At 40.7% G+C, this 26,841-nt stretch overlaps 2 protein-coding genes across 3 annotated transcripts in view; one reads left to right on the forward strand and one right to left on the reverse strand.

Moving 5' to 3' along the window:
* Positions 1-26,841, reverse strand: part of RTN1 (reticulon 1) — a 237,236-nt gene that overhangs the window by 188,034 nt on the left and 22,361 nt on the right. Inside the window, exon 2 of one of the 2 annotated variants that reach the window (XM_028496096.1) lies at positions 23,085-23,123. The exons of the other annotated variant lie outside the window; for it this stretch is intronic. Within the exon in view, the coding sequence (XP_028351897.1) occupies positions 23,085-23,123 (39 nt within the window). The remainder of the gene's footprint in view (positions 1-23,084; positions 23,124-26,841) is intronic. 2 annotated transcript variants of the gene reach the window in all.
* On the forward strand, positions 5,489-5,752 carry LOC102996322 (non-histone chromosomal protein HMG-17-like). The gene has a single exon (XM_055088493.1). The coding sequence runs from the start codon at positions 5,489-5,491 to the stop codon at positions 5,750-5,752; it is 264 nt and encodes an 87-aa protein (XP_054944468.1).

Below are 26,841 nucleotides of genomic sequence, written 5' to 3' on the forward strand. Positions count from 1 at the left end.
ACACACACAAAAAAAAAAAAAAAAAAAAAAGGTTTGATGACCACTGCTAAAGCTGATGGGGAGATTAAGCAGTTGAGACTGCATTTAACTACAAGTTATCAGAAATCCTACTTCTGGGTTTAATTTCCTTAAGTAAAAGAAGCCTAAGTGTAGAACAGTCCCGGGCTGGGACTCATGAAAGGCCCAGACTCCTTCTGTCTTTCCACAAAGTCTTGTTTAAAATATGGACTCTCCCTCATGCCCCTGGGGGCATGCTGCACCCTGGGATGTGGACACATCATATCCACATCTCAGGCAGGAAGATGAGGGAAAGGTGAAGGGAAAAAGATTAGAACATGCACATTAGCTGAAGGCCTCAACAGATAACCCAGGGCTAGGCACCCAAGGGAAAAAAATCTAGGGAGGTCAACTAAGGCTTTTCCTGTATTATATATATACATCAGGGAAGGCAATAGAGTCAGAGGCTAAAAGTTGGGCATCAACGAAAGCTGCTGTAGAGAAGTGAGCCGAAAGCCTGATTTCTAGCTGACTCTGCATATTGGATTGGCAGTGAGGGGCCCCACTTGTCCTAGAGTGTGGCTAGGGCAGGTGTGCATGGGGTCCTCACTGAGCAGCAGCCCAGTACCTGCTCTACATCTGAAAGCACAAGCTCTGAAGACGTAAAGTCAGCACGTCTCTGGAAAGAGTCATCAGCTCAATGTAGAGAAAGACTACGGAAAGGACTAGCTAAATGAACTTCTCACAAGTCCCATTCCATCTCATTTTTTTTAACCCATTAACTCATTTTTGCGAACAATAGTACATCAGTGCATCTATGGCTTTAGCAAGCCAGATTGGGGGCTACTTCAAAGTAGTCTTTGGGAAAACCCTGATTGGAAATGCTAAAAATTATTCTATGAATGGTGTCATTAGTTTACCATGTAAAGCAAATTCAATGATTTTAGGCTAATGACAGGCAACCCAAACAAAGAAAGAAATAGAGAAAGTCCATGGTTTAGAATGGCAGCCAAGTTCTCTCTGGGATAATTTTATCCTGAAAAGGAACAAATTATCCTGATTTGTCTTCTGTATGATTTTCTCATAGACAGTATTTTTGAAATTTTTGCTCTGTAATAGTTAGAATCAGCTACTTTGTTACAACAGCAGAAATATTGGGCTTCCCTGGTGGCGCAGTGGTTGCGCGTCCGTCTGCCGATGCAGGGGAACCGGGTTCGCGCCCCGGTCTGGGAGGATCCCACGTGCCGCGGAGCGGCTGGGCCCGTGAGCCATGGCCAATGAGCTTGCGCGTCCGGAGCCCGTACTCCACAACGGGAGAGGCCACAACAGAGGGAGGCCCGCATACCAAAAAAAAAAAAAAAAAAAAAAAAAAAAAAACAGCAGAAATAGTAACATTTAAAGCCAAGATTATATATCTCTCACAACAGTGTGTCCAGGCTATTTTATACTGCTCAAGACTCAAAAGTCTTGTGCATTACTCACTTACTCCAAACAGGGCATGCAATAAATTACTCCTGAGATGCAACCACTTAAAGCAAGACAGTTCATATTTACTCTGAAAAATGATTTCTTCTCAGAGAGCTTTCTTCTTTAAGGTCACTGTCACAGGCACTGACGCCCCTCCTAATGTTTATTCTTTACCCTGCTGCACACTGCACTGTGTAAAGCTCCATTCTACAATTTTAAACAGAATTTTCTCTCTTGGATTTTACCTTCTGAGGGTGATACCTCTGGAATAACTAAAGAAGAGTCTTTGGGGTCCCCCAATACAGACTGCAAATCTCCCTCAAGCCCACAGGAGCCCTCCCTGCTGCTTCCTTGGAGATGGCACTGCATTGCTCATTCCCTCTCCCTCTCAAACTTAAATCTCTCTCCTGACTTCAAAATTCCCCTCCTGAACCCTACATACCGCTGCAGTTGCCAGGGTCTCTCTACTTCATTCTCTTCAGACCAAGATTCTTAGATGGTAATCTATACTGTCTTCACCTCTCGACTCCCACTCTCTCCACCAGCTCCTGGTCCATCAACCAATGCCTACTGAGCCGGCAATTCTGCAGAAGGTATCTATGGACACCTAGAATCTCTGTGCCCTCGTGGGAACACAAAGTTGCCCCAAGGTAGCTCTCCTTCCACGTTAAGCTTTCCACCCCTCAGCCTTCCTCCCATCTCATACTGATTTCCCATTCCTCCCTTCCCAGCCCCGATCTTGTGGTCAGCCTGTTCAGTACCCTACCTCCCTTCTTACAGTCTCCCTTTCTTCCTTATTTCCTTAATGCTGATTCCCAGGCGTGGGGGGAACCACAGAGGCCCTTTGTCTATCTGCATCCTTCTCCAGCTGCCCAGGTAATCTGCCCTCCATTTTCTGTGTTGTTTACCAACTCCCACCTTCGTGCCTTTCCTCAGGGTACTACTTCTGCTAGCAGTGCCCCTTGTCCCTGCCACTGTGCAGTCACTTGTGCCACCTGTCCTTCCTTAGACAGAAATATGAAGTACCTCCATGAACTTCCCTGATTAATCCCCACCTCACTTATTTTACCCAACCTCCGCTAATACACAGAAGCACAATTTCTCCCTGATGCTTGATGTAGGATCCTTGTTTCCAATTTCTTTTATGATTATCTTCAATGCTACATGTATAATCTTAGAGACTAAGGGGGGTGCAAATACACACACACACATAAACACGCATGCGAATACAATAGGTACTCAAATGATTAATTAATGCTGATTCAGACATTTTGTAAAGAACAAAATAGCCATTCCCCGGGAAGCTGCTGTCTATCCTCACGCATCTCCAATAGCATCCTGTCCACTTCTCTATTGCTACAGAGCTGACCACATGGTAATGTAGCTCATTGTCTGCCTTCTCCAATCCCTGAGGTACATCTAAGAAATCAGAATGAAATCAGATTTAGCTCTGTATCTCCAGCATCTCACATAGTGCCTGAGACAAAGTAGGGGCTTAATAAATATTTGTTGCACATAGAAATGAGTTTTGAGATGGAGTACTCAAACCAAGTTGTGACCAATATCCAGAAGATCTGGAGGAGGGGGAAGGGAAGTGGTACAAGAATAATACTGTGAAGGATTATGTTATAAAATACTCAGTACTAGTAAGTCTTATTTTGTGTATTTTTTTTTTTTTTTTTTTTTTTTGCGGTACGCGGGCCTCTCACTGTTGTGGCCTCTCCCGTTGCGGAGCACAGGCTCCGGACGCGCAGGCCCAGCGGCCACGGCTCACGGGCCCCGCCGCTCCGCGGCACGTGGGATCCTCCCAAACCGGGGCGCGAACCCGGTTCCCCTGCATCGGCAGGCGGACGCGCAACCACTGCGCCACCAGGGAAGCCCTTGTGTATGTTTTAAAAGCAGATCTCAGCATGATGAACAATATGTGGTGAACTTACTAGAAAACAGGAGGGGGCATCATAAGAAATATTTCTGCTTTGAAGGCAATAGTCAAACATAGAGTTCAAGTCCTAATATATATGCACCCACTTATTCGGGAGATTGTTACTAAGTGCCTGTGTGTGACAAGCACTCAACCAAGATTGGGGGTTACAAGAGTGATAGTCCCTGTCCTCACGGGACCTCTAGCTAATGTCTAGTTAAACAGACATTAACAAACTAGTAGCAAGGAAAATGAAAAAGTAATTACAAATGGTGATAAGAACTATGAAGAAAAAATAAAAGATACCATGAGACTATATGCAAGATGACCGAAACAAGATGAGGGTTCAGGGTGGGGAGAGGTTCCGTTCTTTTGTTTTTTTTTTAAGGCAGGAAAAAAGACGTACTTGGATCAGTTTCTTAAAAAATCATCAAGGTGCCCTATACTCTCCAACTGTCTGTCAAAATAACCATGCATTCCATAGTCCTGACAAAGGGGGTGTCCTGAAGAAGATGATCTTCATGTTTCTTGTTTATAAAGACAGTCATGCTGCCCTCTTAATCAATATGCCACAACGCCCTTAACCACTTCCTTATTAATGGACAATTGTTAATACATTAAAACATCTGTCTACCTATCTACACATTTATTCTTCCTTTGATTTTTCTATAAGGAAATTTCTGAAGAGTGGGAGTACTGGTTTAATAGTATAAGCATTTCCACGCCTCCTGGAACATCCAGCTGGCTGGGATCCCGCAATGCTGATGCTGGAGTGTGTACCTAACTACCCACAACTTTGTCAGCAGGACATTTCAGTGTCTTCTCTAATTTTGCTAGTTGAATAGATAAAAACCAGTGCCTAATTCTCCTCTCTTTACTATGATGTTAAACAGTTTTCAAAAACTGATTTACTGGGTTTTGTTTTCTTTTATGTCATTTTGAACAATTATTTACCTTCTCTAAGCTTAATGTACCTCATATGCCAAAGAGGCATAATAACAATATTCATCTCTGCAGTGCTGCTTAAGAATCAAATGAAATAATGTTCTTAAAATGCTAAACCCAATATCTGGGATATAGCAAACATTCAGCAGATGGTAACTATTGTGTCTGTTTATTCATTATCAATTTAGTTCTTTTAGATTTATAAGCACTTGTATTTTTAGGTAATAAACATAAACCTGGCAAAATGATTGAAAGTATTTTCTCCTAGTCTACCATTTTGTTTATTATCTTGTTGTTGTTGTTGTTGTTGTTGTTGTTGTACGCGGGCCTCTCACTGTTGTGGCCTCTCACGTTGCGGAGCACAGGCTCCGGACGCACAGGCTCAGTGGCCATGGCTCACGGGCCCAGCCGCTCCACAGCATGTGGGATCTTCCCGGACTGGGGCACGAACCCGTGTCCCCTGCATCGGCAGGCAGATTCTCAACCACTGCGCCACCAGGGAAGCCCTGTTTATTATCTTAATTTTGCTTGTTCTTGTTGTATAGAAGTCTTTGTAAAATAAATACATCTTGAAGGAGAGCCCATGGACTTCTACTGACATTTCAGCTTTATTTTCTGGATTCTGTGACACCTATTTTGATGATTTAAGTTTATAGGGGGTGGAGAGTTCACCCCTTACTTCACAAGCATTTCCTAAAACTGCCCAAAATGTGATTTTGAGAAAAGTAAGATGTTGTGTAGTATCAATATTTACCATGCATATGTTTGTATTTGTGGTGACTCTTGAAATCTGTTGTTCGGGAAATACTCCCTTTGCTTGCATTGGCCAGACAACACCTGAAGTAAGATGCGGCAACAGCTCCCTTGCTGAAGTCCTTCCCTTTAACCTGAGGTAGCTGATTTTTTTTTTTTTTCAAAATGCAGTTGTATGAACTACAGCAACAAAAAGTTCTGGCAAGCAACTAGCTGAAGAAACCACTGTACTGCATCTTAATTTTTAATTTTTTATGCACCAACTGAGAAGTCTAGATCCCCAACTTCAAGGCATTATTGGAATTGTCAAAATGGAAGAAGAGGTGAGAGCGACCCCTGGACCGACAAAAGCCTGCGTCACTGCATCCCTGTGTCCAGTGCCTACATCCCACCACCGTCACCACCATGCCCAAGAGAAAGGCTGAAGGGGATACTAAAGAAGATAAAGCCAAGATGAAGGACAAACCACAGAGAAGATCTGCAAGGTTCTCTGCTAAACCTGCTCCAGAGCCCAAGCCTAAAAAGGCCCCTGCAAAGAAGGGAGAGAAGGTACCCAAAGGGAAAAAGAGGAAAGCTGGTGCTGGCAAGGATGGGAATAACCCTGCAGAACATGCAGATGCCAAAACAGAGCAGGCACAGAAAGCTGAAGGTGCTGGAGATGCCGAGTGAAGTGTGTGCATTTTATTTACTTATTTCTTTTTTTGCGGTACGCGGGCCTCTCACTGTTGTGGCCTCTCCCGTTGCGGAGCACAGGCTCAGGACGTGCAGGCTCGGTGGCCATGGCTCACGGGCCTAGCCGCTCCGCGGCATGTGGGATCTTCCCGGACCGGGGCACGAACCCGTGTCCCCTGCATTGGCAGGTGGACTCTCAACCACTGCGCCACCAGGGAAGCCCAAGTGTGTGCATTTTTGATAACTGTGTACTTCCGGTGACTGTACACTTTGAAATACTATTTTTACCAAGTTTTATAAAAATGCAGAATTTTGTTTTACTTTTTTTTTAAGCTATGTTGTTAGCACACAGAACACCTCATTGTTGTTTTCTGGGGAAAGGTCACATGTCATTAATAGGATGTCTCCGAAGCTGGATTGATGTGGGGAAAACAGTCCTTTCCTGTCAAGTTCTGAGAGACTTCCTCTTGGTTCCCAGGAAGGAGGGATTCCTTGATGTTGACACACATTAGCCACCGTGGCACAAACACCTTGTGATGTGGAAAAACTAAAATTAGTTTTTATGTCCTCTTCTCCCTCTCTACCTCAAGCATATACTTGACTCCCTTAAACCCTGAGACCTCTTGGAAACTGACCCCCAAAAATTGGTTACCAGTATGTCAGGCAGTCCGGACTTTCCAGTGTCACCTTTGAGATGGCATCCCTCAAAAGAGTAGTGGTTCCTTTTTTAGATTGTGGATCTTCAGATTGATACTTCTGCCATTTTCATTTCCATTTCCTGAAAGTCAGGGACAGCTTGTGCAAAGTTGTTAAACAACATGCTAAATGTTAAATGTCAACCCTCACTCTAAACTTTCCCTGTTCAGAGCATCACATGAAGACTTCATTGGGTTTTATAGTGGCTTTTTGATTTTGGTTGTCCATTGAAAAAGGGCATTTGAAAGTTGTTGTATACTGTTAATGATTGTCTGCCCATGTCCTGCCTGAAATACCATGATTGTTCATGAAAAGTATCTTTAATAAAGCTGGGCACAGTTTGGCATGGAAAAATAAATTGTCATAATGTATAAAATTCCTGATTTCATTAATGAGACTTGTTCAATAAAAGGTAACAAAATTCTCCCAAATTCCTATGTGCTAAAATCTGAGCATAAACCACGCAATCTTTCCACGAGCACTTTCTTCCCGTCTTCCAGCTTTGATAGGGAAGGGCTCTGGAGAACTACCTACAGCTTAACTCTATGCTTGATAACTGTGTACTTCCCCTGCTCCAGCCACGTGATTTGACTTTGACCCCCCCACTCTCCTCAGTCAAACAAGTGCCAGACTTGAAGTCTGAAGACTCTGTCACTTACTTACTGGTAATATGTGGCAATCACTTAACCCGTCTCAGCTTCAGAGGGCCCAGCAGTAAAATGGAGATAATAATAATAATACTGACCATGCCTGTCTCAAATAGCTGTAGTCAGGAGCAGATGCTAGAATTATGCCTATTTCTTGATGCCAGATTTGACCCCAAGCAAGCCAGCAACAGGAAGCCCCTTAAAAAAATTAAAAGAGGCTTCTGTTTCAAAAAGCCGATGGCACATTAGAAGCTCCATTCTGCTGGTGGCCTGTGCCTATTTCCAGATGTCTGGCCTAAACCCTAATCCTTAGCTGGGTTTCCGAAGCTCTGCAGCTCAAACCTCCTACCTTGGGCTGCCTGCGCTGCTGTTGCTCAGTTTGCCTGCCTTGTTCCTGATCTCTGATCTCAGATTTTGTAGATGTGACACTTTTTCTGCTCTCCCGTCTTAGTTTAGGATTTCTTAATCTCAGCATTACTGACATTCGGGGCTGGCTAATTCTCTGCTATGGAGGACCATCCTGTGTAGTATAGAATGTTTCGCAACATTCCTGGTCTCTACCCACTAGATGCCAAAGTTCCCCCAATCATGTCAATCAAAAATGTCTCCAGGGCTTCCCTGGTGGCGCAGTGGTTGAGAGTCCGCCTGCCGATGCAGGGGACACGAGTTCGTGCCCCGGTCCGGGAAGATCCCACATGCCGCGGAGCGGCTGGGCCCGTGAGCCATGGCCGCTGAGCCTGCGCGTCCGGAGCCTGTGCTCCGCAACAGGAGAGGCCACAGCAGTGAGAGGCCCGCGTAACGCAAAAAAAAAAAAAATAAAGTCTCCAGACACTGCCAAATATTCCCTGGGGAGAAAACTGCTCCCCCATCTCCTGTTGAGAATGTTAGCTAACCCTCTTAAACTTGACCTCTGGCTATCTGATTTACAATCCTTGCTTGCCACCTCTAATACGTTTTAGGCAAACACTGTTCTTGTTCTCCTCCTAGCTTTCCCTACTATCAAAAGCCTGAAGTATCCAGAAAGATGCTCTAACTCAGAGAAAGTTGCTGTAAACTAATAATAAAATAGTTAAAACGTGTTTCCTGATTTTTCAAAGTTTTATCAGCCTGAGGGGGAGCTGTCTCCTATACAGCCCACAGTGTGAGAAGAATACAGACGTGTCACATCTGGGCCTTCTGGTCTCCAGTAGCACCACTGCTCTCAGGCCAGCCAGGGCAGCATTCATCAAAGCACGAGAGCACACAAAGCACAGAAGGCCATGGAACAAAGTTATCATGTGCTCTTAGAGTTACAAAGAATTTTAGAGTTTTCCTGCCTCAGTGCCCCATCTTACCCTCAGTTCTAGAGAAGATAAAACAGGTCTGCAGAGGCTAAATAACAAACCCAACGTCACAAAGCTATTTAGCAACTGAATTCAGACCAAAGCCTATAACATCATCACATGCCACTCTTTCCAGGCATGGTGGAATTGAGCACCCAACAGTTTGTGGTACCCATCCCCAGTGTCCTAGTTCATACATTTCATTATTTAGCACTGGCTTTTCTATTTGTACCTGCATGTTTTGCGCTACTAAACATATCACAGTATACTTACGTTTCTCCACCAGACAGATAAAAAAGAGAAGTTGATGAAAAAGCATTAAAATACAATATCAGGAGATCAGAAAAGTACTAACAAGAAGAGAGGAGAAAGGGGAAGAGGGGAGGAGATAACACACATTTATGAGTACAAACTGAATACTTTTAACTAATTATCTCAGTTGGTTCTCAACATGATCCTATGATGTACATTTGAATATTGGCTCCACCACTAAACAATCAGATGACCTCTGGTAAGTTACTTAAACTCTCTGTGCCTCAGCTTCCTCACCTGTAAAATGGGTATAATAATAGAACCTACCTCTCTATATAGTTGTGGGATTAAAGACACAGTGTATATAAAATGTTCAGCACAGTGCCTGGCACATAGTAAGCATTCATAACTGTTAGTAATTCTTGTCCTGCTTTCTAGCAAGCTGTGTCTTTTTCACCTCCATATTCAGTCTGCCATGTTTCCAATCCCAGTCTGGCCACATAACCATAATTCTGAGCTGCTCATTGGAAGCCCCTGAGTTCCTTCCAGACTTTGCATTGGCTAATGGCTCCTGGGAACAAATGACAAGGAAATCAAAGGTTACAGGGATAATCTCCCTGCTTTATCATGGCCCACACTTGCTCAATAAATGTTTCTAAGCCAGAAATTCAAAATACAGAGATGAATAAAATATAAGGTTCCCCCACAAGCAGCACACAGTTCTTCATGTAGCAAATGTTTATTGAGCTCCTACTCTGTGCTGGGGTCTATGTCAGGCTCTGAGGATGGAAAGGCCCCTGCTTTCACAGTTATTAGATTCTAATGACAATAAACAAATAAGCAAAAAACACAGAATCAGCTAGTGATGAGTGTAAAAAAGAAAATAAAACAGATTTGACTGATAGGGATTAATGGGAGGTGGGGTGTGGTATTTAGAGTGGGTGGTCAGGGAGGGCCCCTCTGAGGAAGTAGTGTTGCAGCTGGTACCTTGTGGGTAAGAAGCATCCAGCCAAGTGAAGGTTAGGGGGCACTAAATGGGTCTACAGCCAATGAGGACATGCACATATGTGGCTCTTATTGCATTTTTCTTCTTTGCCTCACTTGAGTTCATTTTCTCACTGGACTTGCCCTCCTGTTGGCTGCCATAGCAACCTGGGCAGACCATTTTATTTTGCCCACCCAGTTGCTCATCAGCCCACACTCAGCACACTCAATCCTAGCAACTAGTCATGGAAACATTATTGAGAAAACAATAGACTCCATAACTCTTTACATCAGCTCCAAGTACTATTCAGCCGTAACTGAAAATAAATCAGGCAGCCTTGTCCCAAGAGAAATCTTCAGTCATTGCCTATCCTTCACTGGCTTCTCAAACCAGTTTCTACCTTGCTTTCAACAAAAGGCTGCAGTCAGCCAACCCAAGTGACCCAGAATAGCCCTGTCTGATGCCACATGATGTTCTTCTCTACCCCTCTGTACTCAAACTTCCCTGTACTTTCCCTCTGCATACATCTGCATTTGAGACAAGTCCTTTGATTTCAAATATGACATACTCCCAGAAGTTGCAGCGAATGTACAGCTTATTTCCACTCATCTGTGGTATTTAATTTAAGTTCTCCCATACAAGCAAATGAACAGGATACTTCCATGTTTAATGAGCCATGCAGGACCAAAATAAGTTACCACGCTATTTCTCTCCCAGGAAATGAGTTCAGGGGAAGCTTGTTTACTTTTGTTCGCCTCGCACTGGAATGTAGCTTGGCAAATGCAATCTTACATCTTTAACAACAATTCAGAATCATTTCTCCTGACACAGACATTCTTTCTGTGCATCTTTGCCATCATTTCCTGAAGATCTTCAAATATTTGTCCTTGGTTTTTATTCTAAAAGGAAAGCTAAAGAATTAAACATACATGATCAAGTCTATCCGAAGATCTAATCATTCTCTCAATATTGAAGTACTGGATTAAGTATATCATTAGAAGAAAGAGAGAGAGCCTGGCTGTAATACCTAAACAGAAGGCAAGGACTGTGTTCTGACTAGTCTGACTCTCCGTGGAGTGCTGTGCTGATTTCTGGGCTGGACAAAGCCCACCTTAAGAGGATTGTGGAGGTCACTGGATAGGAGCACAGAGGGAAGATGACAGAGGCCTGAAAGAAGAGATTGGCGAGGATGAGCAGGTATTACGTGGCCTGGAGGGAAGGCTGCAGAACATCCATTTACATACCAGCAGCAGAGTGACTGCAAACTGCCTTAAAACCAGATGCCAGTGGTCTAATTATCTCCCAGTTTTGGTCTCAGGCAATGGTTTACTACAGATGCAGCTACAGAAGGCTCCTCATCATAAAACACCTGGCCAGCTGCCTGCTGCTACGCCACAGGCGTAAATGCACTGCCTACTGCAACCAACAGGTGATTTTTCACCCCTATGGCCCAAAGGTAGATGGTTATGAATATCTAATTGTGAGGGAGGGTGAAGTATTATGATTTCAGTATGAAATTCTTGGCTTTAAAGAGACATATAGTCACAAATAAATTTTCTGAACCACTGAACATCTGTAAGCAATAAGGAAGCAAGGTGGCCTATAAAAGGTACAAGGCAGAATCTTATGCCTAATGAAGTAAAGCTGGATAGTAAATGCCTTATCTCTGCCTGCGCCACTTCTGCCAAATATTATATATATATATATTTTTAATTAATTTATTTTATTTTATTTATTTTTGGCTGCGTTGGGTCTTCGTTGCTGTGCGGTAGGCTTTCTCTAGTTGTGGCGAGTGGGGGCTACTCTTCATTGCGGTGTGCGGGCTTCTCATTGCAGTGGCTTCTCTTGTTGCAGAGCACGGGCTCTAGGCAAGCAGGCTTCAGTAGTTGCGGCACGCGGGCTCAGTAGTTGCGGCTCGTGGGCTGTACAGTACAGGCTCAGTAGCTGTGGCGCACAGGCTTAGTTGCTCCGCGGCATGTGGTATCTTCCTGGACCAGGGCTCAAACCCGTATCCCCTGCATTGGCAGGCAGATTCTTAACTACTGCGCCACCAGGGAAGTCCCCAAATATTATATTTTTCAACCTCCCAGGCTTTCACCATGTCTCTTTTTGATCTCATAGCTCCATATTGAAGCAGCTGGATAATGATGAACTTTAGGATATTTGGTTTTTTTTAGGTCTCCAGATGAGCTTCTTATTTCCCATCCTTTCTACTCAAGAGGCTAGCAACTACACAGCAATCCACCATTCATTCACTAATAAACGTTTTAGAGTGCCTTCTACACACACAGAACTGTTTAGGAGGGATTCAAAAATAAACCAGATGTGCTCTCTTAGGGAGCTTGTGATCTGGCAGAAGGAGAATAAAAATATGTATGATGACTATAATACAAGGAAAAACTCTCCATTTGGTAAAAGAGAGGCAATCAGAATGTGATGTGAGTTTGGAAGAGTTTTATGTCTTTGCTATTAAGGTATGCATTGTTTTCAAAAAAGAAAAATCTCTATCAGTGAGATTAGATAATGCTGAGGTAACCCGAAAATCTCAGTGACTTAAAGCAGCACTTTATAGTTATGTAAGATAGAACCATTGGGGAAGACTGGGTGAATGGTACAAGGAACCTCTTGGTACAATTTTGTAACTTCCTATAAATCTAAAGCTACTGCAATATGAACAAAAATAAATGGACAGGTGGGGGAGGGGTACAGAACATCATTTCATTTCTTGCTCATGCTGCTTGTTCAGGCAGGTTGGCTTGCTCTGCAGTCCTCACCCACCAACAGGCTGAAGGAGGCTCTACCTCTGTGCCTCCAGAAAGGAGACAAATAACAGGTGGTGAAACACACCCTGGTTCTTAAAACTTCCACCCTGAAGCGGCACATGGCACTTTTGTTTCATTGGCCAAAGCAAATCACACAGCCATATCTAGCTTCCAGGGGACAAGGATGTTCCCAGAGGAAAACCAAAACTATTTGGCAAATAGCACTAATGACTACTGTCCCCAAGAACACAAACTGTGTCATCAGGCATTGGTTTTTGAAGAGTTTTCCATGTAAGATAACCACAGGTATTTGGGGCATGTGTCTTAAGTACGATTTTCTTATAACAACAGAGTAAATTCTGAAAGGAATTTAACTGGAACACAGTCACCCAAGCTGGTCAGCCACAGAACGAGCAAGTGTGAGGCCTCTCTGCTGCTTCAGCCATGTGCCCGCCCGTAGCACACTACTGTTACAATGCCTTCCTGAAGGCATAAGAGAGAATCTGGATCGATGTGGGTAGTGCTGGCTGGAAAGCAATTCTGGCTACACCGGATCTGAGTCTGAATTTTAAAGTGGTCCAACATCTTCAGTGCCAACATTAAAGATGATTTGTGCTGACTCTTCAGGCGCACACTGTAAGCAAAGGATCAAACAGCAAGCTGCAACGAGACCAACCCAATTCCCTTACCCACGGAGTCTGCTCATAAAGTAAAGGGAACTCAGGGAGTTCTCTGGCCCAGGTAGCAATAAGGCAAACTGCTGAGTGAGGACTGTGAAGCCCAGGGGACAGTGACTGTAGTCGGGTGACAGAGGGAAGCAAGGGCAGCATCATGGGAAAGAACCCAGGACAGGGTGACAGGTGCCTGAGGACAAACCTCAGCTCTGCCTCCTAGAGATCGTGTGCCTCTGAGCAAATCATTTACCCTCTTCCAGTTCTCCTTTTGTCTTTAAAATCAGAGGATTGCACCAGATCACCTCTGAGCACCTTCCTAATTCAGAGCCAGATCACTTGTGTTTGAACAGTAGCTCTGTCCCTAACTAGCAGTATAATCTCAGCAAGTGCTTAACCTCTCTGCGCCTCAATTTTCTGTAAAATGAGGATAGTAATGGACCTAGCTCACAGCATGGTTGTAATGAATAAATGAATTAACATATGTAAGGCCCTTAGAACAGGGCCTGCTAGGTAGTAAGGGCTAAATAATTATTATCTGTTATTATTATTATTTCTATTACTAAGCAAAATGGAAGACACAGAAGCAACTCTGAGAACTCTCAGCTCTGTGTCCTGGACCAATTCACAAAAAAAGATACAAGTATGTTTTAGATCAATTTCCCAATGAGTTTTGGTTTAAAGATAAAAGCTAAAGGTATGGGTTTTAAATCAAAAGAAAAAATGTCAAATTATTACTTTGCTAGCCTCTTGACACCAGAAAAAATCCAATTCTCTTCCCCCTCCACTTGAAAGAAGGGCTACACCACCTCAACCTAACCAACACTCTGCCTTATTCACCCCGACCCCTTAGGGCACAGATGATGCCTCCCTAAGTCGAGGACTTTGGAGGCAACATTTCCCCAGTGTTACCACAGATGATCTCTGTACACCCTGGTAAATCTGACTTAGACTCAAGACCACAGGTTTCTGAGAGTCACAGTACCTGAAGAGCAGAGATGGGAAAAGTATAAGCTGAAATTAGGGTTGTAAGGACCTGAAAACGGTCATTCTATTTATCTACAAATATAAATAATTAAATTTATATTTTTATAAAGATAAAAAGATAGCTTTTATAAAGATATATTTGCTCTTTTATTTATTTATGAATAATTTATAGAAAATTATTTATAATTATCTGCAATAAAGTATAGACAATTTATTTATCTTACTTTTTCTTATTTATCCATGAATTCCAAGAGCCCATAAATGGTCATTGAATCCACTTCCTCACTTTTCCCCTCACTCCTCTTAGAGCACAGGGAGTCAAGAAAGGAACTATGCAGAACAAATGAGGACTGTACTCTAAAAAGATTACACACCAGGAAGTGTCTTTATAATTGAGGTACACAGAGCATGTCTGGAAGAGAATATGACAAAGGGTCTCAGGAGAAGAATTAATGATAAGATGCATCTGGGTAGCTGCCAAACTGAAGCTTGAACAAATATTTTCCAAGTGGCAGAATCCACAATCCTAGAGAAATGGCTCATAACTCAGAGATTTATCTGAAAATGAGACATTTATATCCACATGGATTCATATGGGAGATGTAAGTCTAAGAGAGACAGAAAGAATGAAAAAGAATATAATAAATATTGATTGTCTCATGGTGATTAACATATATTCAAATTAGTAATATAAAAAATTTACTTATAGGAATGCATCAAATAATAGTGAAAAGGTTAATGACATGATTTATACATTAGTTTTAGAGAACACGCATAGTGGTAAATAATATGGTAACTTCCATTTATTCAGAGCACAGGCAAAAAGAAAGGTCACGTAGACATGTTTATCCCCAAAGCAAATGCTAACTCTGAAACATTGCAAGATTCCTCTAAACAATGTTTCAGAAGTTTCCTTTGGTTTAAAAATCATTTCATTAAGAAGAACCATGTTGGAGGACAAACAACACCGAATTTCAAGACATTATAAAACTACAATAATCAAGAGAGTGTAGTATTGGCTTAAAGATAGACAGATCAGTAGAATATAATAGAGTCCAGAAGTAGATTCCACACACATATGAACAGCTTATTTTCAATAAAGGCAATTCAGTGGAGAAAGGAGAGTCTTTCAACAAATGGTGCCAGAAAAGTTGGATATCCAAATGCAAAAAGGGGGAGGACTTCCATCTATACTTTACACCGTATACAAAAACTAACTCAAAATCGATCACAAACCTGAAATTATAAAACTCCAGAAGAAAACGTAGTTCCGAGAAAACTTTGGCACCTGGGGTTAAGCAGAGATTTCTAGATACAACATCAAAATCCATAAAAGACAGTAATCCATGAAAGAGCAAATTGATAGAGTTGATAAAAAAAAATATTTCTGCTCTTCAAAAAGACTGTTAAGAGAATGAAAAGAAAGCCACAGCTGAGAGAACCAAATCATATCTGATAAAGGAACTGTGTGCAGAATATATAAAGTACATTCAAAACTCAATAATAAGGAAAAAATCTAATAATAACTTGAGCAAAGGTTTGAATATTTCACCAAAGAAGATGTAAGGGTGGCAAATCAGCACAGAAAAGATGCTCAACATCATGAGTCATTTGGAAAATTCAAGTTAAAAGCACAATGAAATACCACTATATACCTGTTAGTATATGGGCGGTGGGAATGCAAAATAGTACAGTCACATTGGAAAAACAGTTCGTCAGTTTATCACAAACTTAAAACTGTACCTACCTTATGATTCAGCCAGTCTACTCTCAGGTGTTTACCCAAGAGAAATGAAAGCTTACATCCATACAAAGACTTGTTCATAATGTTCACAGCAGCTTTGCTTGTAGAAGCCAAAAATTAGAAACAATCCAAATGGCTATCAAAAAGTAAATGGATAAACAAATTGTGCATCCACACATAGACTCAGCAATAGAAAGGAGTGAAATATTTATACACACAGTATGAATGAATTTTATAATTACCCTGAGTGAAAGAAGCTAGACCCAAAAAAAGTACATTCTGTAAAACTGCATTTAAATAAAGTTCTAGGAAATACAAAATTGTATAGTAACAGAAAAAGCAGGTGTGGGAGTGGAAGGGATAGATTACAAAGGGGCCCTGGGAAACTTTTTGGGTGTGGGAATGTTCATTACTTCGATTGTGGTGATGGTTACACAGGTTTATGCATATGTCAAACTCATTATACCTTTAAATATGTAGAGTTTATTATATTTCAATTATACCAAACTTTTTTAAAAAGAAAAAATATGTTATTCTTTTATTTAACATTTGTTGAGCATCTACTCTGTACCAGGCACCATTATAGGTATAGGATACAACAGTGAATAAACCACAGTTGACCCTTGAGCAACACAGGTTTGAACTGCCCGAGTCTGCTTCTAGGTGGATTTTTTTCAATAGTAAATACTACAGTACTACTTGGATCCGAGATTGGTTGAATTCACTGCTAAGGAACCATGGATATGGAGTAATCTGGGATTCAGAGGAACCCATATAAATTATCCACAGCTATTCGACTGCCGAGAGGGTTGGCTCCCCTAACCCCCCAATTTGTTCAATGGTCAACTGTAGACAAAAATCCCTTCTGTGATCCCCTCTAAAAATATTATCTCTGTTTTTATAAATAAAATGATTTGTTTAAGGCCAGGAAAAAGTTTAGAAACTGGTAGAGTGAGGAGCAGGTCCTCCCCTAACCTTTGCAGAGCCTGGGACAAGAGTGCAAATAGAGGCTCACAGTACAGATTTAACATACAAAAACAATAAATCAAGCTGTGCTCCTTCCTAGCCCACATTCTCTCTCAGCCCCAAGAGCTAGAGGCTAAGGAGCTACCCTTCCTGGGCCCCGGGCAAGCCTGAAGGAGGCCATGAAAATGCAGCAGCTAGGTAGAAGCCAGGCCCCTCTCAACCTGATCAGACTCACAGGATCAAGCTCCTCCCTGAGGCCTCACTTTCCAGACTCAGGATTTCCAGGTGCCTCCCAAAGCTAAACTGTCTGAGCAAAGCACAGCACAGGAATGAAGTTACCTGGAAAACCTGGTGGGCCTGAGGCAGGAGATAGCTAGGTCCCATGCTGAGCAGCTGCAAGCAGTCTCCTATTAATGACAGGAGCAGAGCTCTGCTTGAACAAAAGATAAGACAACCACATTTTTCTCATTCTTGTGGTCAAGGAGACCTCCCAGACCACACATGCACAGAAAAGATCCTCAGGGGTCAGAGAAGGGAGAGGGTGCCAGCCTGTAATATGTCCTGCCAACCTCCCGGAAATGCTCGCACTGGAATCCATCTTGGCTAAAAGATGTGCGCCCATATCGGGAAGGGCCCTGAGTCAGACCAAATATGGGCACAGGCAAGATGACTGGCCAGAGGGTACCCGGTGCCCCCATATAAGTGATTTAAGCCACCCCTTTGGGGCACAACTCACTCTGAGTCTGTCCATGTGTTCTTCCACATGTACTTTGTTTCTAATAAATGCTTTACTGCTTCACAAACTCTTTGCTGAATTCTTTCTCCAAACAAGACAAGGACCCAGGTCCTGCTTCCAGCCACCGCAGACTTGTGGCCCCCCGAGATCAGGCCTAGGCACCCTCTGGTGTCCAGGACAGAGGCTATAATTTTCTCCTTCCCCCTCTTGGACTCCTGCTTTCTCACCTCTGCAACCTTGCCTGAGCACAAGGCTCAAGCAGTCATCTCATTCGCTCAGTTGGTTTCTGAACTTGGAAAACAATTTTTAGAAAATGGAAAAAAGAATGTTTTAAGATTTTAAATCTTTGTGTCTCAGTATTTGTAATACACAGAGCCCTCTAAAGAGAAAGATCCAGATAAGGGTTCCCTCTGGCCTGGGCTTAAGGGTGGCAGTGATCAGAAATAGAATCCAGGTTTCCAGGAGACCACATGGATTTCAAAAGTCCTGTATGCAAATCATATAAAAGATAAATGGGAAGCATTCAGTAACAGGGAGCTCAAAAACTTAGGGCTTTAAAACAATACAAATGATTATACAGTTTCTAAATACAAGGTGAAGCAGAGAAATAGGCATTCCTTTAAACAAGTATTGCCCACATATCCTGGATTTCATAACTTCATCAAAATTAAAATCTGAATCAACATTGAAATAATTGCAGAAATAGTCTCTAATCCCATGAACCAACTCAAAGGAAGACAAATGATAATTTGAATATTTTCTACACTTGAACGGTGATGAATTTAATCCTTCCTCCAACATATTTTTGGTGAGTTCAAGAAACCATAAACAAGCTCTGTGTGAGTTACTAAGTGTGCGAGACACTGCCCTGGTCCTCAAGAGTCCAGGAAGCAAGATATAAGGTCACATATGACAAATATCATAGAAGTGGGACAGCCAAGAGTAATGGGAATAAAGCAGATAGACTGTGCATGAGAGATTACTTTTGCTAGCATGATAATGGAAAACACACTGAAAGGGAAGGCATGAAAGCTAAGTTCAAAGGCTGAAATTTAGCCCCATCCTTTGCAGGACGCATATACAACTAAACAATAGACGTCTTCCAGTGGCTGCTTGAACTACTCCTACATATCAGTAATTTACTTTTATTGTATCTCAGAAGTTTTCTTTTTATAATTGGCTCAAAATGTCCTTGTAACTTCCAACCAGTGACCTTGCTTCTGCCCCCTGCACCACCTAGAATCACTCTTCCATATGAAAATTATTTAATTGTGTTAAGACTGGCTCATGTCCTAATGCTTTCTTCCAGACTTAATAATTGTTATAATGATGATGATAAAATTAATGATAGAACTGTATTAGTTTCCTATTAATGCAGTCACAAATTAGCACATGCTTAAAACAATACAAATTTATTATGACATGGGTCTCACTGGGCTAAAATCAAGATGTCATGAGGGTTGTGTTCCTTCTGGAGGCTCTAGGGGAGAATCATTTCCTCGCCTCAATTCCTTCATCCCATCACTCTAACCTGTGCTTCTGTAATCACATCTTCTTGGCCTCTGACTCTTCCACCTACCTCTTATAAAGATCCTTTTGATTATACGAGGCCACCTGAATAATACAGGATAATCTCCCCCTCTCAAAGTCCTTATTAATCACATCTGCAAAGTCCCTTTTGCCATGTAGGGTAACATTCACAGTTTGCTTGGATTAGGACATGGACATCTTTGGGGGATGGGTGGAATTATTCTACCTACCACATCAGTTAACATTTTTTTTAGCGTTCACTGCATTCACTATGCACCAAGCATGCTGCCAAGTACCTTACATGCATCATCCCATTTAATCATGCCAACAATCCTATAAGGTGAGTCCTCTTGTTGTCCCCAGTGTATGGATGAGGACTCTGAGGCTTAGAGACATTAAGAAACTTCCCAGGAAGAAACACACCTAAGTTTGTCAGTTCTTAGAATGCTTCTTCATAAACCATGGTCTCTAGAGGTTTTACTCTCTTGTTCTCATCTATGGATGTGCTACAATCTGTCGCTATTAGGAAAAACTGATGAAAACAGAAGAAATGACATCCCAGACAGAGAAAATTGTATGAATAAAGGGGTGGAAGTAGGAAAGTTAAATTCCTCATTGAGGAAAGGCAAGGAGTCCAGGATATCCAGAGCAAAAGGGGTGATAAAATTGGAAAGGGGGGTGGAAGCAGGATTGGAAGAGGATAGGATTTGGACTTAGGTAAAAGTGGGCCACAGAGACAAGAAACCAGGGATGACACAATCATAGGAGAACTTAAGGCAAATTAATCCAAAAAGTGCTAAATGGGAAAGAGGGAAGCAAAGAGTGAAGAAGTATAGAAAGGTACAGAATGTACAGAAGGAGGAAAGCTGTCAAATTCTTCTGAAAAACCATAAGAAATACTTGAAAAAATAGAGACATACCCATTTCAATCAAAAATTTTCACTGACTTTTTTTTTGTATAGGTGGTCCCTGATTTAGGACGGTTCAACTTAAGATTTTTCAACCTTACAATGACGCAAAAGCGATACACATTCAGTAGAAACCATACTCCAAATTTTGAATTTTGATCTTTTCCTTCGGCTAGTGATGGGCAGTTCAATCCTCTCTCGTGATGTTGGGCAGGGCAGTGAGCCACAGCTCCCAGTAAGCAAGGTGATCACAACGGGAAACAACTGATATTCTTACAACCATTCTGAATCCATACACAGAAAAAATTACGTGTAGTATTTTGGCCATTACAGACATGTATGACTGAGGATTTTGAGATCACTGAAATACAGCTGTGCTTCTGACCTAGAAAGTCTTCTATTAATCTGTCTCTGCTTGTCTCAAATGTTGCCATTTCCCTCTACAATGGTCCAGTTTTGTTTATTTAGCCCTTTCCACCGACTTTGTAGTGTAGTATATATTACTAAAGTTTAATAAGGAAAGAGCATCCAACAAAAATAAAAAGAAGTGTTCTCTCTCTCTCCCTCTTTTTATTTTACTGGCAAAATCTTCCAGATTTCTCATCAAAATTCCTCATTATGAATCAAAAAGAAAGACTGAGAATGATTGATTAGAATTAGATTATCAAGGGAATTCACTTGAATAGATAATATTCAGGGGTGTTTTTGTTTTTTTGCTTTCTACCATTTTTTTCACTTTCCTAACAAATATATGCAGATGTAACTAGTTTCACACTAGAAATCAACATTCTGGAGCTTCCCTGGTGGCGCAGTGGTTGAGAGTCCGCCTGCCGATGCAGGGGACACGGGTTCGTGCCCCGGTCTGGGAGGATCCCGCGTGCCGCGGAGCGGCTGGGCCCGTGAGCCATGGCCGCTGAGCCTGCGCGTCCGGAGCCTGTGCTCCGCAGCGAGAGAGGCCCACGTACCGCAAAAAAAAAAAAAAAAAAAAAAAAAAAGAAATCAACATTCTATGTATCTATTACTACAAAAATACTTTCATTACAGGAACCATATTCTTCCTCTAAGAATGTTTAAGACACACATTAATTTGTCTTTAGCTCCAGCTCATAAAATACATTATGATTTCCTTTTATTCTTACTATAATTATTGCTCTTTCAAAGTAATGCCTGCTTACTTTTTGTAACCTGTCAAACAACCCAGAGAACTATAGAGTTGATAATCTTCCTCCCTCCACCCAAATCCAACTCTCCTAAGGAACACAGATTAACTGGCTATTATCCTTTGGCACCTTCTAAAACATTTGTTTTACTTTGGCCTTACAGGCTTAAAAAAAGCACAAGTTCAGACCATTAGCAAAATGTATTATGGTTTTGCAAAGTATCAATCTACACACTTATAAGAAAATCAGTGGAAATATATCCAAAGTGACTCAACCTTTACTAATTCCAATTCTGACACTGGAAATTTTTTCCATAAATTAATGCTAAAAATTCAACAAATTCAGTTTGACTCAGGAAAAACTCAGCTTTGTTTTCTCTCTAATACATACAATTCATTTTAGGCAATGAATCTCCTTTGTAGAATTCTCATTCATCCAAAGAATAATTGAGAATCTGTTTTTGGTGTTAAACATACAAAAAAAATTTTTTTAATTTTTTTTTTTCCTGTCTTGTAAGCTTAACCTGTCCTCTCTGTTCTAAAATTATCTGAATTCTTAGTATTCTATACTTAATCTTTCTTTCCATCTTTTTTTTTTTTACCCTCTCAAACTGTTCAAAGTAGTTATCCAGAATCATTTCCAAACTCTTCCAGCTTTAGCGTTTGGAACCCACTGCCTGCTTTGTACTTCATTTGATATGGTTCTGTTTCTTCTGACTCTACTCCACTCCAGGACGGATCCATCCTCATCACTGGGAGGAGACTTGGACTTGGCTGACCTTTATTGACAGCAATCTTGGATGCTGCTGAGCTCACCTGACCACTGTCTCCACTTCCCCATCATTAAAATAATAACTGCATTTATTGACTTCAGAAAGTTGTTGTGAGGCTTACATAAAAGAGTCCAGTAGATCTGTAAAATGAAAACCATTCTCTCCCCTCCACCTAATTTTACTTAGTGGTTAAGAACACAGACTTCCTCAGCCTAACTAGCTCTTTTTCCAGCTTTGTGATCTTGTGCATACCTTATCCTCTCTGTGCCTCAATTTCCTCATCTGCAAATTGAAGATCAAAAAGCACCATGTAGGGCTTCCCTGGTGGCGCAGTGGTTGAGAGTCCTCCTGCCAATGCAGGGGACACGGGTTCGTGCCCCGATCTGGGAAGATCCCACATGCCGTGGAGCGGCTGGGCCCATGAGCCATGGCTGCTGAGCCTGTGCATCTGGAGCCTGTGCTCCACAACAGGAGAGGCGCTGCTGAGCCTGTGCGTCTGGAGCCTGTGCTCCACAACAGGAGAGGCCACAACAGTGAGAAGCCCGAGTACCACCAAAAAAAAAAAAAAAAAACACCATGTATAGTTGTAAGGGCTAAATGTGATAATACTTGGATCCAGCAATCCCACTTCTGGGTTCATACGCAAAGAAAATAAAATTACTATCTCAAAGAAATATCTGTGCTCCCATGTTCACTGCAGCATTATTCACAGCAGCCAAGATATGGAAACAACCTAAGGGTCCTCTGAGATAAATTGATATAGAAAATGTGACAGATATATACAATGGAATATCATTCAGCCTTAAAAAAAGAAGGAAATCCTGCCATTTGTGACAACATGAATGAACTCGGGGAACATTATGTTAAGTGAAATAAACCAGACACAGAAAGACAAATACTGCATGATCTCGCTTATATGTAGAATCTAAAAAAGTCAAACTCACAGAAATAGAGAGTAGAAAAGTGGTTACCAGGGGCTAGGGGGTGTGGGAAATAGGGAGAGGTTCAAAGTAAAGGGTACAAAGTAATAAAAAAGAAAAGAAAAAATGTGATACTATTTGTACAATTAAATATTAGTACAATTAATTTTTGTAATATTAGTACAGTTAAATTTATATCACTTCAGTCTTTCACTCTTATAATAAATCCAAAACTGAAATATTCTTCATGTCCAACCTTCAAAACACTCACCATTTTTCCTCTGTAAGTCCTCTTCCATGGACTTGTTCTCTAGGGTAAAATTAATATTTCCTCAAGATTAAAAAAATTTTTCAATGAGTAAGTAGCCAATCTTGCAGCCACTAGATGCTAACCTCTTTTATTAGAAGCATCTGATGATAAACCACATGGAACCTTCACTAAGTCCTTAGCATAAATATTTGTTTCATATCATTCATAAATATAATTTGCACAAGCAATGACTATATGGAGAGATCCACTGAACTAGCATTGAGGCCATTTAAGTACCATATTGAGCCTTCTTTAGATGGTGTCTTTGATCCACCTCTTCCCATATGTGACCTTAAGCAAGTCAGTAATTACCCTTTTGGGGGCTTGTTTCCTCATCTATCAAAAAAGTCTGGATAATAATACATACTTCATAGAGAAAATGAGAAGATTAAATGGTTGAAATGCTAAATTTCAATTCTGTGTAGAATTTGATAAGTTAAGGATATGAGATATATCATTAAAAATAATAGCTAAAAAGACAACAGAAGAATAGCCAAAGCAATCTTGAGAAAGAAAAATGGAGCTGGAGGAATCAGGCTCCTTCACTTCAGACTATACTACAAAGCTACAGTCATCAAAAAAGTATGGTACTGGAACAAAAACAGAAATATAGATCAATGGAACAGGATAGAAAGCCCAGAGATAAACCCATGCACATATGGTCACCTTATCTTTGATAAAGGAGGCAAGAATATACAATGGAAAAAAGACAGCCTCTTCAATAAGTGGTGCTGGGAAAACTGGACAGCTATAAGTAAAAGAATGAAATTAGAACACTTCCTAACATCATACACAAAAATAAACTCATAATGGATTAGAGACCTAAATGTAAGGCTAGACACTATAAAACTCTTCGAGGAAAACACAGGAAGAACACTCTTTGACATAAACCACAGCAAGATCCTTTTTGACCCACCCTTTTTGTTTTGAAATAAAAATAAAAATAAACAAATGGGACCTAATGAAGTTTAAAAGCTTCTGCACGGCAAAGGAAACCATAAACAAGACAAAAACACAACCCTCAGAATGGGAGAAAATATTTGCAAATGAAGCAACTGACAAAGGATTAATCTCCAAAATATACAAACAGCTCATGCAGGTCAATATCAAAAAAAACAAAAACAATCAAAAAATGGGCAGAAAACATAAATAGACATTTCTCCAAAGATGTACAAATGGCCAACAAGCACATGAAAAGATGCTCAACATCACTAATTATTACAGAAATGCAAATTAAAACTACAATGAGGTATCACCTCACACCAGTCAGAATAGGCATCATCAAAAAATCTACAAACAATAAATACTGAAGAGGGTATAGAGAAAAGGGAACCCTCCTACACTGTTGGTGGGAATGCAAACTGGTACAGCCACTATGGAAAAGAGTATGGAGGTTCCTTAAAAAACTGAAAATAGAGCTATCATATGATCCAGCAATCCCATTCCTGGGCACATATCTGGAGAAAACCATAATTGGAAAAGATACATGCACCTCAATGTTCATTGCAGCACTATTCACAATAGCCAAGACATGGAAGCAATCTAAATGTCCATCAACAGAGGAATGGATGAAGAAGGTATTGTACATATATACAATGGAAAATTACTCAGCCATAAAAAAGAAAAAAATAATACCATTTGCAGCAACATGGATGGAACTAGAGATTCTCATACCCAGTGAAATAGGTCAGACAGAGAAAGACAAATATCATATGACACCGCTTATATGTGCAATCCACAAAAAGGGTACAAATGAACTTATCTACAAAACAAAATAGAGTTACAGAAGTAGGAAATAAACTTATGGTTACTGGGGGGTAAGGGGAGGGGAGGGATAAATTGGAAGATTGGGATTGACACATACACACTACTGTATATAAAATAGATAACTAATAAGGACCTACTGTATAGCACAAGGAACTCTACTCAATATTCTGTAATGGCCTATATGGGAAAAGAATCTACAAAAAGAGTGGATATATGTATTTGTATAAGACTCACTTTGCTGTACACCTGAAACTAACACAACATTGTAAATCAATTATACCCCAATAAAACAATTTTTTTAAGTCATATAACTCCTCTGGTGGGAAAAAAGACAATAGAAGAAATAAAATTGATAGTAATAAAATTTTTATTAACTTGAAAAAGGGTAGAAACAAAATAACAAGGGAACAAAAACCAGATGAGGCCAATAAAAAACAAACAAAAAATATGGTAAATTTAAGTCCAACATTATCAATAATGATATAAATGTAAAAAGTATCTAAACACTCCAGTTAGAAATAAGAGATTGTCAGACTGGATAAAACAGTAAGATTCAATGGTATGTTGTATATAAGACACATGCTTTATAAAGATGTAGATAGATTGAAAGTTGAACAGCAAAGATATACATTCAAACAATAAGCATAAGAAAACAAGTAGATGAGGTATGCTTCAAAATAAGGAGTATCAGCATAGTTTTATAATTCTGCAAGGGTCAGTTTATCAGAAAGACATATCATTCACATATGTGTATGCACCTAATAACAGAGCTTCAATTATATGAAGTAAAATCTGATAAAACGAAGGGATAAATAGAAAAATCTACAATCATAATTGGAGACTTTAAAATCCCTCTTTCAGGAATGGTTAAAATAAGTAGACAAAAAACAATAAGGATATAGAACAGCCTGTTTAGGAGTTTCTAATAAACTAGAGTTGTGCAAGAAATTTAAGCACTTAAAAATGGTTTGAATGACAATATATTTTTTTCAATTTTCCAAAAGATGGTATATAACCAGCACCATTCTAAATCCAAACGATGAATACCTTAAGGCATTAGGGCTTAGTTATCTGCAGAATCTCCAGTTATCAAAGGGAGTTGACAGAGATGATATGAAACACATTATTTTTTTGCTTGTTCTGACTATATTTTCTTTTTTTACAATTAATTTTTATTGAAGTATAGTTGATTTACAGTGTTGTGTTAGTTTCTGCTGTACAGCAAAGTGAATCAGTTATACATATACATATGTATCCACTCTTTTTTAGATTCTTTTCCCATATAGGTCATTACAGAGTATTGAGCAGAGTTCCCTGTGCTACACAGTAGGTTCTTATTAGTTATCTATTTTATATACAGTAGTGTGTATGTGTCAATCCCAATCTCCCAATTCATCCCTCACCCCCCTTCCACCTTGGTAACCATAAGTTCATTTTCCACATCTGTGACTCTATTTCTGAAACAGATTATTTACTAACTTGACCTAAATGGCAATCACAGACCCTTCATACCTAAAAACGGATTGAGATGGTGGTCACACGGTTTTAAACATTTTTTAATACTCATCAAACTATACACTTAAAGTGAGTGCATTTTATTGTATGTAAATTATATCTTGATACATTTCAGCTGGAAAAAAACCCACAATGAGATTCCACTACACATTCACTAGAATGCCTGAAATTAAAGAATATGACAATAACAAGTGCTGGTGAGGATGTGGAACAACTCATATATTGCTAATAGGAGTACAAAATGATACAACTACCTTGGAAAACTGTTTAGGAGTTTCTAATAAAAGTAAATATAAGGCGGGCTTCCCTGGTGGCGTGGTGGTTGCGCGTCCGCCTGCCGATGCAGGGGAACCGGGTTCGCGCCCCGGTCTGGGAGCATCCCGCGTGCCGCGGAGCGGCTGGGCCCATGAGCCATGGCCGCTGAGCCTTCGCGTCC

This window comes from Physeter macrocephalus, chromosome 11, assembly GCF_002837175.3.
Source record: "Physeter macrocephalus isolate SW-GA chromosome 11, ASM283717v5, whole genome shotgun sequence".
In the NCBI taxonomy this organism is placed as follows: Eukaryota; Metazoa; Chordata; class Mammalia; order Artiodactyla; family Physeteridae; genus Physeter; species Physeter macrocephalus.

Excerpts from the sequence above, each read along its gene's own strand:
- LOC102996322 (XM_055088493.1), top strand. The coding sequence starts at position 5,489 with ATGCCCAAGAGAAAGGCTGAAGGGGATACTAAAGAAGATAAAGCCAAG.